The sequence below is a fragment of the Emiliania huxleyi genome, assembly GCF_000372725.1.
Source record: "Emiliania huxleyi CCMP1516 unplaced genomic scaffold EMIHUscaffold_72, whole genome shotgun sequence".
Lineage (NCBI taxonomy): Eukaryota > Haptophyta > Isochrysidales > Noelaerhabdaceae > Emiliania > Emiliania huxleyi.
The window spans coordinates 557,329-572,514 of record NW_005196603.1 but is presented as its reverse complement, the minus strand read 5'-3'; the positions used below and the strand labels follow the sequence as shown (position 1 = coordinate 572,514).

At 63.3% G+C, this 15,186-nt stretch overlaps 1 protein-coding gene across 1 annotated transcript; it reads left to right on the top strand.

Moving 5' to 3' along the window:
- Positions 1–6,421: 6,421 nt before the first annotated feature.
- EMIHUDRAFT_217198 (hypothetical protein) lies at positions 6,422–8,722 on the top strand (the record flags this gene model as incomplete). The annotated part of the gene is made up of 2 exons (XM_005761249.1): positions 6,422–6,622; positions 6,827–8,722. 2 exons carry the CDS (start codon positions 6,422–6,424, stop codon positions 8,720–8,722), a joined length of 2,097 nt encoding a protein of 698 aa, XP_005761306.1.
- Between the last annotated feature and the right edge of the window lie 6,464 nt (positions 8,723–15,186).

Genomic DNA, 15,186 nt, shown 5'->3' with positions numbered 1-15,186 from the left:
CCGCACAGCAGCGCGATGACGGCCAGGAGGAGGCCGGACAGGTACGCCCAGCAGCTCGGGCTGGGGAGCACCTGCGAGACGGCACACATCGTCGGTCAGCACGCGAGATGTGGGGAGATGTGGGGAGATGTGGGGAGATGTGGGGAGATGCGGGGAGATCTGGGGAGGTCTGGGGAGATGCGGGGAGATCTGGGGAGATGTGGGGAGATGCGGGGAGATGCGGGGAGATGCGGGGAGGTGTGGGGAGGTGTGGGGAGATGTGGGGAGGTGTGGGGAGATGCGGGGAGATCTGGGGAGATGTGGGGAGATGCGGGGAGATCTGGGGAGATCTGGGGAGCACCTCCGAGACGACCACCTCGTCGGTCAGCTTGACGACCGTCTGTGGCACGCCGAGCACGAGCAGCACGACGCCTAGGAGGGCTCCGAGAAGGCTCCGAGAAGGTTCCGAGCAGCCGAGAGCACGAGCAGCACGACGCCTAGGAAGGCTCCGAGAAGGCTCCGAGAAGGCTCCGAGCAGCCGAGAGCACGAGCAGCACGACGCCCGCAACGATGAAAGCCATCCCGAGAAGATCTCTCCTGCGGAGGGGCTCCTTGAGCAGCCAGGTGGCCAGGAAGGCGTTGCACCTGCCGCGGAGGTGTCGCTGCCCGCTAAGAGCAGGCCCGCGACGATGCTGACTTCTGCAGCATTGGTGTGACTGCTAGCCGTGGGTGTGTCTCGCGCCTTGCCGGGGGGGGGGAGCGGAAAGGAGGAGCCTCTTCCCAAGAGCACCACTCTTGGAGCGCCGCCACTACCACCCAGAGCGCTGCAAGCAGCGCCGGGCAATGACGGCCTACCGCCCACCCAGCCCCCCCTCGGCACACCCCGGCAGCCAATGTGTGACGGCTCGAACCCGCTAAGTAGCCCTCTCCTGGAACCGCACAGTCCGCCTCGCGTGCCCCCGTGTGAGTGCTCCGCGTGTGTGCGTGTGCCCCGTCGTCCGTGCTAGGACGTGTGTAAGGCTTGACTGGCGGCCCGTGGGGCGGGAGAGGGCGGTGTTTGCCGAGCGGCAGGTCCTGTATATGTGTGTATATGCGGCGGCGCTGGGAGGGAGCTGGAGCGAAGTGGCGGGCGGGCGGGCGGGTGGTGAGCGGGCGGTGGCGGCGGCGCGGCTCACAGCACTCCGACCGACCCGACGGGCGCGACGACGGCGGCGGGCGCGAAGCCGTACGCGAAGAGGTTGCCGAGCTCGCCGCCGGCGGTGAGCGTGATTCCGAGCCACCAGAGCGGCAGCTTTGTGTACGGCTTCCGGCCGCGCTTCTCCACGGCGTCCCAGTTTCGGTTGTGCGCCAGCTTGGTGATGGCGAGCGCGACGGCGACCACCTGACGGGTGCGGCGCGTGCGTCGTGCCAGGCTCGAAGTATCGCGGGCAGTGGCAGCGCAGGTGGGTACTGCGGGGTGCGCACCACATCCGCCACGACCGACATGCAAACACCAATCACAAAGTTGCCATCGATCTTTGTCGCCTCGCCGGTCGGGCACTCGCCGAGCTTGCTCATCGAGCCAGGCCCGAGCCGAAGCAGGAACTGATCCAGCGGCAGCAAGCGGGCGAACAGAACTATGAAACGCCCGGCCGTCGCAAAAAGAATTCTGAAGAGGCAACGTTGCTCGGACTGTGTTTCGCCTTGGTGGCGGCGTGCCGTCCTCCCATCCCTCCCTTGGGTTGTCTGTTTTCTTTCTTTCTTTTCTTTCTGTGTTTCGCCTTCCCATCAATCAATCAAACCCTCATTCTTAAAAGTAGCCTCTCTCACAGCACACTGGCACGACAAGGGCGCGGACTGGCGCGGACACACCGGCTCACCAAAAAGAATTTCATAACGAAAGGCTCTGTGTGTGTCTGTCACTCACACTCACTCACAAAAGGCTCTCGCACACGCACGATTCACACGACAGAGTGGTGTCTGTTTCGCGCGAGTGGGTGCTGATCATAGGCGTGTGGTACGTGTGAGATTTTTATTATTAACCAACAAGAAATCACGACTGTCACAGTGATTCTTTCTTGTTGTACGTGTGCTGACCCGTTCTGACTGTGCGTGGACGAGGGTCGCGCGGCACACGTGTGTTGCTTCTACTGTGGCTGTTCGGCTGCTTAAAGGCGCGCACATCATATGATGAGCTGGTCGGTACATTTTAAACCGTACATTTTAAGTTATTGTCGCACCGTGTGAATGCGCGCCGCCGTCAGTGGCGATGCGCAAAACATCAACAACGCTGCTCGCAACATGCGTGTCGCGCACTCATTCATGACCGGTCTCAATGCCCCACCCCCCTGCGCGCGGGCCTTCTAAGCCCGCGGGTAGTCCCCCCCCATCCCCAGGGCCTCCAGGGCTCGCACCTCAACCTCTCACAGGCCAGCGCACAGCGCCATGGGAGGTATTTTCGTGCCAGTGTGCTGTGAGAGAGGCTTGTATTTTAAGAATTCTCAATAACAAGGCTGTGAATCGGCCGAATGGACAAGCCCGTCGTCCGCCAGCAGAGCTTCGGCGCCACCAGCATGGCCGCGGCGCTGCCACATGACGAAAGCCCCGACGAGTTGCCAGGCTTCGTGGAGGTTGAAGGAAAGCGCTTCAACCAGAGGGGATCGCGCTCCAAGTGGAGAGAGCCTGGCCGTGGGACCTGGGACGGCCGCCCAGCTGCCAGGGGAGGTCCGGTCAGCGTACGCCCGAAGCGATCAGTTCCAGCTACCCGCCATAGCTCGACTGTCGGCGGCCGCACCCTGCACTACGTCGTGTCGGAGCCGCCTTCGCCGTCAGGCAGGCGAAACGGCGGAGGCAGGCAACTGCGAAAGCTGCAGCCAAGGCCCGTACGAAGGGTCGCTGCCGAACGAGTTTCGCTGCCGAACGAGTTTCGCTGGATCCCGCCCTCTGGTGAGTTAGCATGCGATACGGAACTGCCGATGGAACGACTGGCGGAGCTGCCCGATGACGTGCTGGGCATCATCGCCGCGGAGTATTCGAGCCTGCGGCAAGGCATTGACACGGCACACGACGCTGCGGCAGCAGCGAGTGAGGGTCGTCTACAGAGAAACGAGATCCGCAACCGGACAAGGTCTATACACCGGGGAAGACATTAACGCGCGATAGTCGGACGGACGCCGGAGCGCGGACGTACAACAGAGAGAGGCAAACGAGAGTTGATGCGTTGTAGCCATCTCCCGCCCTAGGCCCCGCACTGCGCCCTCTCGAATCAGACCACTCACGCTGGCCCCACCTAGCAGCTCTCCGCCCTGTGCTGTCTGCAGAGTGCTGGGGAGTGGCGTGGTCACGTATGCGCGGACGCAACGACTTGTACCCGTTGATTAGCGTACGTGAGGTTGGGTAGCACTGTCGCCTCTAGTGTATCTAGTGTATGCCTTGCAGCGCCCGCCGGTCAATCTGTAACCGGGCCGGTCTGCACGGCTGACTACACAGTAAAGCCTACACTCCCAGGGGCAACTTGCAAAGTCCCCTCCTCGCGGCCACCAGCCCGAGAGGGGGGCCTTTTCTCCGTCAATGCGGCGCCGGAGGCGCCGCAAAATTTCGCTTTATATCACTATATTTTTCAGCGGTAATGAGCCGATTTCTCGCTCAAACCCCCGCTGGCCGAGGTCGCACGCACGCAACGGGCATCACACATCACAGAGCCATAGAGAAAATGACACAACACAGAATGGCGCGGTGGAGACGGTGAGGCCGCCGGAACTCGCCTATACCGGCTAGTGTGGAGCTCTCAGTGTGGTTGCGTGTTGTACTAGTGATGCTGCTCTAGGCGGCCCGTTTTTATCAAAAAGCAGATACCACATTGCGTGTGGTCTCGTCGAAAAATCGCATGTTCGCCCGTCTGGGACCTCTTCGTACGGCTCCAAAAACCGCTCCTTAACGACGACTACGCGGCCCGGCGGTCGATCTGCGCCTTCTCAGCGGTGAAGAGGATGTAGGCGGTACGTGCGGACCGCGTGGTGCTGCGATGGCTTGACGAGTGCGACTCCCAGCGTCGACTCTGCGACCCCACGGAGCCTCTGCTGCTCCGGGGGGGGGGGGGGGGTCTGCAGACCACCCGGCCGAACTTGAGAGTCGCGGTGCTCCTCAAATACCGCTCAAACGCCCACGATGTTGTGGAGGGGACCTATGCTGATGATCCTGGCCCGATTGGTTCGCTCAGAAAGCTTCTGGGCGGTCGTTAAGGTCCGCTCCCCGCACACCGGCCCCGGTGCCCGGAATAAGATACATCATAGGGGGGGGGGGGGGGGGTCTTGCTTGCTCCACACCGAGCGCCATCGGTCCGGACCGGTGCGCCCAATGAAGGTAGGCCTGCACAAGGTCTGAGCCGCGGGCGCTCGGCGCCAAGTGCAGTGTCACGCACGCGAAGGGGACACAATGGGAAATCCTCGTTTCCTATTCACTCGGTCCCCCAGCGGCGCGACGCCTCTTGCTCGCGCAACCCGCCGCTCCCTCTCCGCTCCCACCATGCGAGTGTGCTGGCGCCGCGATCTCGCGCGAGAGACGCACCCAAGGGATTGCAGCGCGGGCGAGAGAAAGAGATGGCGACTCGCCGAGGTCTTTACCGAAGCCGCCCCCGCTTCCCTCCCCAAAGGCAAACATGTACGTGTACGTAGCCGCGGCCCGCTGGGTGCGCTCCTCAGCTCCCCGGCCCTGGATGTGAGGTTGATGACTGCACTCCAAGTGCTCCAAGTTCTTCGGTTTGTCTATGACAGCACACACTTGAAAAGAATTGGAGGGATCGCACAACACTGTGCACGGGACTAGGTAGGTAGGTAGGTAGTAAGGTGAAGAACAGCCAGGCTCGGACTGGACACCAACGCGGTATGGGTGGACGCTAGACAGATGATGACGACACGCACGAGCGACACACAGACACAAACAGGCTCACAAGACACACAGCCAGCTGGCTGCCACACACCCTGAGTCGGCGTACACATAACTCAGGGCCACATCCTCCCTGTCGCCCCCCCCAGCACTCCACGGTGCCAAGGGCACAAACAAGGGCACAACTCAAACAACAGACGACAGGAAGTGATATGTGAGGCTAGAGCAGCTTGCTCCACCTCTAGCAATCTCACCGGCCTGCGAGGCACGGACGAGACCGTATGTGGGGTCTAGTGAGGTGTCTATGGACGCGCTCCTCATGGGCTAGCTGCCTGCGGCTAGCCCTTCTCGCACTCACAGGCGATGACATTCCAATGTATGAGTGTATGCAAGCTGAGGCGCGTGTGCTAAATCTAGGCCGCACGTCGTGGCACTATGACGGAGGTAGACGTGCGGCCGCAGCGCGCCCACCACAGTTTCGGCGGGGCGCGCGTGTTAGCAAGAGAGTTGCGGGGAGAGCCATGCCCGACTTTTCGGAGGCGAGCCCCACGCCACGGATGCCAGCCGTGCTTTCGCGGGAGTCGTCTCCCAAGCCGCGTCCCGTCAGCACTGTCCCCGAGTGGTCCCGCCTCGGCGGCACACACTCTCGACCAGGACAGTCCCGCCAACGGAAACGTGTCGCGCGCCGGCGACCATTGCGGCGTGGTCGTTGTGAAGCGGATGGCACGACCACCGCCCTGCTTCGCAGACCGGGCAAGGAGGGGCCTGCTCCCGTTCCGCGAGGAACGGGAGGTCTCCCGCCCTCCCCCGGCCTGAGCAGCGACGCGTGGAAGGCAGCCCCTTGAGTCGAGGTCGGCGCGGCCATTGCCGAGCTCCAGCAGCCAAAGGCCTGGGCGTCTGCTGATGGTCGCGCCGCCCCGCTCCGCGTCGCCCGCCGCCGCGCCACCCCGCCGCGCCGCCCGCCGCCGCGCCGCGCCGCCGCTCGATGATTAATAATTAATAATTATTATCCTGATCACTAACTAATAAATAAGTAATTACACCACCCAGCTGGACCCTCATTACGGGACTGGGCGCGCACTGGCATTAAAAAAGAATTTTGAATGGAGTCATCAGCCACTCCCTCTGACGGCGTTTTGCCTGACTCCTCCATCAAGGTTTTCATGCATCTTCCGCTCCCTCTCGCGCTAGCCCCGCCGCATCACGCCACCGAAGGCCGCCGCGAGCTGCGCGCCCAATACCCCCGCGACACCTGCTCTTAACGGAAATCGCGCCGCATCCGCACCACCCCCGCCATGCGACGCGCCCACGCTCTTCCCGCGAGCGGCTGCGCCTCTCCAGCCGCACCGGCTATGCTCGCAGCTGCGGCCGTTGCATTCGAGGAGCCGCGAACGCGCCCACCCTCATCCCATTTTATGCTGCTGACGCTCTCCCGCCGCCGCCTGCGCCCTCGCAGATCCAAAACACTCGAAAGTAGGCGTGTACTGGCCATCCTCCCTACCCCCGTGCCCCTCTCGGCTGCGGCGCCGCTCACACCCTTCTCGTCTCCCCGCAGCCGTCACCTCCACCACCACAAGCCATGGGAAATTGCGGCTCAAAAAAGGCCGAGAAGACGGTCGTCGAGCCAGAGGAGCCGAAGCCGAGCGCGGTGCCTGAGGAGCCGGTGGAGGAGGAGCCGGTGGCAACGGAGAAGCCGTCGCCCGAGGCGGAGGCGGAGCCCGCGCCAACCGAGGAAGAGGCCGAGGCTCCCGTCGCCGAGGCTGAGCCGGAGGCGTCAACCGTCGCGGAGCTGCCGACCGAAGAAGACAAAAACATCTTCGCAAAGGCCCGCCCCCGCCGCCACCCTCACCACCACTGCCCGCCACAGCCGCCGCCCGGCCTGCCGACCCAGCCGCGCCGCCCCCGAAGCCCCTCCCTGCGCCCCCTCCCGCGTGCCCATCCCCTCCCTCTCCCGCCCGCTCGCCAGATTGGCGACTTCGTCAAGAATGCCTTTTCGGCGCGCGAGGACCCCGACCCCGTGGTTCCCAAAGGCCTCCCGGACGTCAACGTCTGGCATCCGCAGAGCGAGATGGAGGTGCAGGGGATCGTTCGCCAGGCCCGCGCCGAGGGGAAGAAGGTGCGCGTCGTGGGCTCGGGGCACTCGGTTTGGGATGCGGTGGTCCCCGCGGGCTTCGCGCAGACCGGCGAGGGGGATTGGCTCATCGTCTTCGACAACATGCGCGAGCTCGCCATGGACGGGACGCGGGTCCGAGCCCAAGCCGGGAGCAACCTCGGCGTCTCGCCCCGCCTGCCCCACTTCGAGCCCATCACCACCGATGCGGCCCTCGCCCCGAGCGCCCAAAACCTCACTCGCCCCTTCTCGTGGGAAGAGAGCCTCTGCTACTTTCTCGACCAGCAAGGCCGGGCCCTGCCGGACCTCGGGGGCATCAGCCATCAGACGGTGGCCGGGTTTCTCTCCACCGGCTCGTCCGGGGGGACGACCCAGTATTCGCTCCTCGACTACGTAGAGCGTCTCCGCATCGTCGACGGCAAGGGGGACGTCCACGACGTGGGGCTGGGGGACGACCTCTTTCACGCCGCCGGGGTGGGCATGGGGCTGTGCGGGATCCTCACCGAAGTCACCATCAACACCATCGACCGCTTCAACATTCGCGGCACCGAGCTAACCGCCTCCGCGGCGTCCCACCCCGACGTGGACTTCTTTTCCACGGGTACCCCGGGGCCTGAGGGGAAGCCCCGCCCGGCCCTGCGCACCTTCTTCGAGGAGGACCGCTACACGCGCCTCATGTGGTGGCCCCAAAAGGGGTTCGAGCGCCTCGTCGTCTGGCAGGCGACGGCAGAGGCCCCGGCCGACGACTTTGAGGCCTACCCCTACGTCGAGATGAAGCCTCTCGACCAGGTGGGGGCTTCGCTCCTGTACACGCTCCTGGGCAACGTGGGCCAGGCCGATGCCATCGACGACTACCTCCAGGTGGTGAAGAAGCGGGATCCGCAGGGGTCGGTGGTTAAGGGGCTGCGGGATGCCCTCGCGAAGGTCGACGTGGCGGAAGCGGCCCTTCGCGACGAGATGAAGGGCGCCCTCACCGCCACCGACGACCACAAGGGATGGCTGGAGAAGCTCGGCCACGACGCGGAGAAGCTGGTGGGCGAGGATTGGCACACCCAGCTCTTCGAGCGGGTGGCGACCGTGCTCGACGACCTTTTGGCTGGCGCCATCAACAGCGAGGCCCTGGCCGGCCTGAGCTGGCTCCTCGACAAGCTCGCTCCCTACATCATCGGCCCCGTCCTGGGGAAATTCATCCCCGACGGCGTCAACGATATAAACGGCAAGCCCTTCTTCGCCGACAGCTGGTACCGCGGTCTCCCCATGGACAACCAAATTGACGACCTCATCCTGCCCACCTGGTTCACCGAGATTTGGATTCCCTATTCGGCGGAAGGGGGAGAGTTGGAGAAGACCATCGCGGTCCTCAAGGAGCACCTCCGCGGAGATGGCTCGTACTCCAGCGCCTACGAGGCTACGGGGGCCTACTGCATCGAGATCTACGCGGCGCGGCGGGGCGATACGTTCTGGCTCAACCCCGCCACCGGGGATGAGAACGTCCTGCGCATCGACATCTTCTGGTTTGGGCGCAACGAGGCGGATCCGGTCGCAACCTTCTTTCCCCAGTTTTGGAACCTGCTGCGCGAGCAGGGCATCGGCTACCGGCTCCACTGGGGCAAATTCAAGCCGCCGGGGCAGGGAGCCGGTGCCGATGGCCTCAACGACCTCACCCGGCCCTACGGCGATGCCTTCCGACGCTTTGAGGCGGTCCGGGAGGCCTACGACCCCGACGGCGTCTTCCTCACGCCGTACTGGGCCTCCCACCTCGGCATCTAGGCAGATCTGCGCGTAGCGTGCACCCACTTTTGTTCGAAACGCGAACAACAGTAGGGAGGCTGCTGCAGACACCGCTGCCGCCATCATCTTTGCCTCGCAGTAGATCTATGCCTCCGCCTTGCGGTCGATATGTGCGAGATTTAGACCGAGAGTAGGAGAGAAGCCGTGCAAGCCGGCGCCAGAGACTCCCTCTCATGTCTCTTTTTGAGTATCTGAAGAACATCACCAGTTCAGTCTCGCTCCATTTCGTCATTCGTGCTTCACTTTGTGAAAGTGACTGAGTTTTATAAACGTCGTGACCGCCGCTCTGTTGTGACTCTCGCGGTTGCGTTTAAAATATCTTCTTCTTTTAGCCCCGGTCGACGTCGTGGGGGTCGAACACCCCGAGTCCAATTACACTGTGAAAAAGAGAGAAAAGAACGCGCGCGCAGCAGGTGCGCAAAGCATAGAGAGTCAGACGCCCCGACCTCTCGCTGAACTAAGCCCCCGCGCTAGTTAGTCCCTTTGATGGGCGGCCTTGTGGGTGGGTGGGTGGGTGGGGGGGGGGGGGGCTCGAAACCCGCGGCCGGGCTCTTCGAACGGCGGGCGCCCCCGGATCCACTATTCTCCGCCGGCCGCCGGTATGCGGTAAATCTCACTATTTGGAACTGATACCTTCCGCAGCGGCCTGCCGCACCCCCGTGTGTGTGATAAGAAGTGTCCGGGGAGGAGAGGACTCTGAGAGGACTGTCTTTGGCTCGCGCTCGTTGCTCCGTCTCTTTGCGTCTTCCATATCATTGAAGACCACCCGAAGCCGGCGGTGCAACTCGCACTGCTCGCAGTTCCCTTGTCTCTTCGCTCAGGTTTGTGCGGTGCTGATGTGGCCCCACCGCACACGCATCGATCGCCGCCGAGATATACCCCACCGTCTGCTTGCCGAGTCGCTGCCGCAGCATATGCACGATTTCATCGCCGACAAGTTGCGCGTAATCCAGCCGTCCGAGTAGCGCGTCCGAGTGTGGACATGAGTCCGGGGCCGGGCCGATGCTCGAGTTTTATTTCTCACTCGCGGCTAGTGGGCGCGAGCTCTGAAACCGGGTCTCAGGTGCCACGCTTCACCATCCCATGCCTGCATCGCGCATTGATCTCGTCGATCTTTCCTCAGTAACCACCGGGTCGATAAAACGACGCGACTTATTGTTTTCTCGACGGAGACACTCGGGAGCGGCCGCACATTGCTCGGTACCCCCCCTGCACATCTAAAGTCTTCCCTGCTGCTACTCGTCGCCCTGAATGGTTGCCCAGGTTACTCAGGACACCATCCCGGCGTGAACACGACGAACTGCCCTTCTCCGATGCACGCGCGGCACGCGCCACGGCGCGGCACGTGCCGCCGTCTTTGTTTGAAGTAAAAAGTCGAATCAGAGCGGTGTCGGCGTTGTCCTGAGTTTTCTCCTTCGGACCGCCCAACCGGGACCGCTCCGGGACGCACGCCGGCGAAGCACCATCAAGCTGCTGTACGGCCGCGGTATCGCCTCCCCTGGCTTAGCTAGACTGAGATATATTGTGCACAAGGTTGGCCTCTACAATATATACACTGACACTCTACCTCCCAGAGCTCGTCCCGGTCCGCCACGGCCATCCTTGGCCTCCGGAGGGCCCCCGGCCGCGGCGCGGTGCGGCGGCGTCACAAATCCGACCACAGAGCACCGGGACGCGGTCGGGCGATCTGAGGTCCAACTAGGCGTATGCATTGCCCATATCCATGGCTATCACCTGGACCCATCAACAGGCGCCTGCGGCGCCGTGGTCACGAGGTGTTGTTCACACCTGGGCAAGCATTCATGCAGCACAGTAGAGGGGGGGGGGGGGTCTGACGTCTGAGGTCTGACCCCCCCAGCAGCAAAACGCTGCTGCTGGGGGGGGGGGGGGGTCCCCACCCCCCCAGCAGCAAAGGGGATTGGACCCAGGTTTCCCGCCTTTTTGGGGGCGGCGCCCCCTTCCAAATTGGGTCGGGTTTTAACGGTACCCCCCAGGGGGTTGGGTTCACCCCCCCCCGGTGGCAATAAGAGGGTACCCCCGGGAAACCCCTGGTTTTGGGGTCCACCATTTCGAGGGTCTCCAGGGGGAAATCCTTTGGCCGCGTTGGGTAGCGAGGATTGGTGTAACCCGAGCCACGGAGGCGTGTTTTCTGACGGCCGACCGTCAGTGCACGGAGTTGCCCCTTCTCCGACTGCCCCGGCTAGTTCCCGAGGTCGTCGGGTGTGACCCCTTCGTCCCCCGAGACCTAGCGCGGGTGGGTTGGAGGGGCCTCGGAAAGGCGCGCAAGCACGCCCTACGTCTTCCCCTCCTCCCCATCGGGCCGCGTGAGCGGCCTCGCCTCGCAGATTCGTTTCTCGCGCCTGGGTCAGGCGCGCGGGGCATCCCCCGGGTCGCTCGACCAGCGATCCGAAGAGTGGCCGCTATGCGAGGGAAAGAGCGGGGCCCACGGGGTACGCCTCCGTCCGGCCCCCTCCGAGGGGGGAAGGGAATTGTGGGGTCCCCACGGGCGCCTCAGTTCGGCCCTCCCGAGGGGGGGGAGGGGAGCAAGGGGGTGGGGGGGTCGGGGCGGTGGGGAGGGGTCTCGGATTTCATGGGTCTAATACTTGCCCTTTCGGGGAGGGGCCTCAGGTCGGCGAGCGCAGTGGCGCCCGCTCGACGTCTTCCCCTCCTCCCTCGAGGCAGCGAGTAGGCCGCGAGAGGAGGTCTCGAGCGCCTATATATCAGGTGCTAGGTGATGGGAGAGTGCTGAGTGGGCGGGCGGGCGGGCGGGCGGGTGGGCTGGCGGGCAGGCGGGCTGCGGCAGCGGGGGAAGTCGTATCTAGCGCTGGCAGTGGGCAGCTGCAGCAGTAGCATCAGCAGCCGCAACAACAGCTGCAACAGCAGCAGCAGCAGCAGCAGCAAAAGAAGTAGAAAATTCTCGCCACTGGAACGCTAACCGTACTTACTTACAGCTGCTGTCGGTACAGAGATGCCAGCACCCCCCAGCAGCAGCGCGGGGCAGCTGATCTAAAGAGTAAAAATAAAGAAAAACATAAAGCAGCGTGTCTTCATCGGCGTCCCACTTCGTGCCTTGCCGAGGGCGGCTGCTTTTCCTGGCTGGCGGCTGCCTTTCGTCGTACGCCGGCCGGCCCTGGCAGCCTTCAATGCTGTCGCTGCTGCTGCCGGCTCTCGCTTCCACAAACGTGAGCCTCGCAATCCTCTCCTGGCAATCTTACGGGCGCTCCACATCCGCCGAGACTTGCGCCGGCGACTCGTTTGTCGATGACACGTGTTGGTTGCCAAAGCGAATGCAGGCGGTCGTTGCGGCCGCCCTGACGGCAGTTACGGACTTCAACTCGCGGGACGCTACTGCTCTACCCGTGCTTGGGTCCTTGGCTGGGTGCGACAAGCAGCTTCAGTTCCGGCTGCTCGACAGCGGCGGCTCAGCTGGCACGTCGATCCTCGCGCTTGGAGACCTGTCTGCTGGCACAAACGTGGTCATCGGCCCCGCTCGTAGCGACGTCTCCGCCACCACTGCGGTCATCACCGGTGCTCTCGACATTCCGCAGATTTCGTACTACTCACATTCGACCGATCTGTCCGACACCGTCCTCTACCCTCGCTTTATGAGGACCATACCCTCGCAACTTGCGCCCGCTTCGGCCCTCTGCTCCTTTTGGAAGCACGAGCTTCGGCTCTCGACCGTAGCCGTACTGTACATGCAGAACGCGGGAGGCCGCGCCTACGAGGTAGCGACGAGGACCGCCTGCGAGAGCCTCGGCTTGACGTTCGTCAGCAAAGAGTTCTCCGAAGATGGTTCGATCCGCGAAGAGTCGATCCGGGACGCCGTGGAGAGTCTGAGCAGCAGCGGTGCCAAGGCAGTGCTAGTTGTTACTTTGAGCGCCGTGAACCTGGGCCGCATTGCAGAGTCTGCGCTGGAGACTGGCCTGCTCCGACCAGGCACCTCTTGGGTCTTCACTGGCTCTGCGCCCGCCGATGTCGTCTTTCCCTATTTGAGCGAGCAGGCGAAGGCCGCGCTGCACGGGAGCCTGCAAATCAAGGCGGTCGGTGCGACCGACAACAGCCCACAGTGGGCCCATTTTGCCAACAACCGCTGGGCGGAGCTTAAGCCCGGAGACTTCAACCCGTTCCTGCACGCCGACTGGCAGATTCGCGACGACTTTTTCAGAACCGTCAATCCAAACACGAGTGCAGTGCTGCGCGAGGGTGGCACCTTTGCTTACGATGCTGTCATAGCTGCAGGGCTGCTGTCGTGCCAAGTGGCTCCGATGGGCCCGTTGCCGGCGTCATTTGGCACGCGGTTCTGGGAGGCCAAGCAGAGCCTGTCGTTTGATGGCCTTTCGGGGCGTGTTGAGTTCGACGAGAAGGGCGACCGGAGCAGTGCGAATGTGCAGCTGTTCAACCTGCTCGACCAGGGCGGCTTCTCCGGGAAGCAGGTAGCGCAATTCACCAACGGCGAGTGGGTCTGGGAGGGCGGATCTCGCGAGAGCAGCGGCGTGATCTACAACTTTGGAGAGACCGAGCCGCCGTTTGAAGAGTTGGTTGAAGTGGAAGGCGAGAACGATCTCCTAGTGATCATCGGGGCGTGCGTTTTGGGGGCGTGCGTCGTCCTGGTGCTGTGCTTATGCTTCGCACTACGTCGCAAACGCCCAGCCAACGTAACGCCCAAGGATGAGCTGCATCGCATGGAGACGGAGATAACGGAGGTGTTCAAATGCATGTCTGGGCGCTTCAATGCCGAGGAGGTGACGTTGACGAACATCCTCGACTCCTACGACCGCTTCGCCTCGGCACCGCGCGAGCTCGTGTTCGGCCGCCCCGCCCAGGCGGCGCTAGGCGTCGAGGCCTTCATGCGTGTGCCTGACAACATCGTGCATCAGGGCCGGATCGACGGGACGGCGGCCATCGTGAGCGAGGTGAGCCTCGCCGGAACGGATGTCGACAAGGAGTGCCTCGCTTACGTCCTCTACGCCGAGGCGGGCTCGAGCGACCTCACCTTTCAGGGCGGCCTCAAACGCGACTGCGACGAGAACGGCACGGTACTGGAGTCCCGCACCGTGTGCGACGGCGCGACGAGACGCGGCATGCTCCTTCGTGACTTCGTGGCGCACCAGCACTCGCGGCTTGCCAACCTCGAGCAGGCGCACGTCGTCGCTCTGCGACTGTACACCACCGCCGCCTACGAGTCGATCAACAACCCCCTCCGAGACTGGGCGCGGTACGAGCGGGGGGAGCCCCACCCGCTGCCCGCGACGGTGGCGCTGCTAAGGGACGCCCTGACGAAGCTCCGCTCGGTGGAGGCCGAGGTCAGCCGTGAGAGCGCCAGCTCGCAGCTCCTCCTCTATCGCGGGATGAAGGACGTGGCCGCACCCGACAGCTTCATGGCCGACGGCGGCACGGAGCTCGCCCCCATGTCGACGACGTCTGACCTGAGCGTGGCATTGCGCTACTCGGCGAGCCGCACGATGACCTCCGACCACGTGCTGCTGCGGCTGATCACCGACTCCTTTTACGACCGCGGTCCCAACGTGTCCTTTTTGTCCGCGTTTCCAAACGAGGCGGAGTATCTGTTCCCACCGCTGACGTATCTGCAGCCAACCGGCCGCACCGAGACGGTGTCCGCATCTGGCATGTCCTATCAGGTGGTGGACGTGAAGCCTCGGATTTAGATGCGACCGAACGTGTCTCAGACACCCAGTCCCCCACACTCGAGATCAACGGTTCACGCGCCGAGCACACGTATACAGACAACATGGACATGGACATGGACATGGACATGGAGCACACCTCTCATGTACATGTGCCGCTCTAATGCACTAGGCTCATGCACTAGGCTCATGGGAGCACACTCCATCATGGAGCTCTCATCCACAGCTCTCATGCACTAGGCTCATGGATGCAGTCATAATATGTAGGCCTTCTCTCCCGAAGTTTGGAGCAATAGCCGCAAATACTACTTTTTGGCACTTCATCGCGACACGTCCAGGTGCCGACGAAGCGGCTTCCGGAGGCGACAACGATGGAGAAGGGGAGGGAACGAAAACACGCACAGAGGATGAGGATATAAACTGGGACGACGCAGCGGAAGGGATAGACGAGGGAATCGAGGGACCGGAGGGCTTTCGCGACAGCGACGATGACGACGAAGGCAGGGGAGGAGACGGAGGGGCGACACGCAGGAGGAGCGAAATCGCGAACGGCCCGAGCAGAGAGGGCGACGACGGCGGAGCACGAGGGGGCAACGGAAACGCTACCAATGACGCGAACCGAGGCCTGGGCGACGACGGGGACGGGGAGGGCGACAGCGACGTCGAGGTTGACGCAACGGTATCGAGAGTGCCACCCAAAAGGAGGCGGACAGCCATGGAAGTCACCGAATGGAGGGCGAACGGCACGACACGAAAAGGCAGGGCGAGGCGGATGAGAAAGAAGTGCCGAGGAGG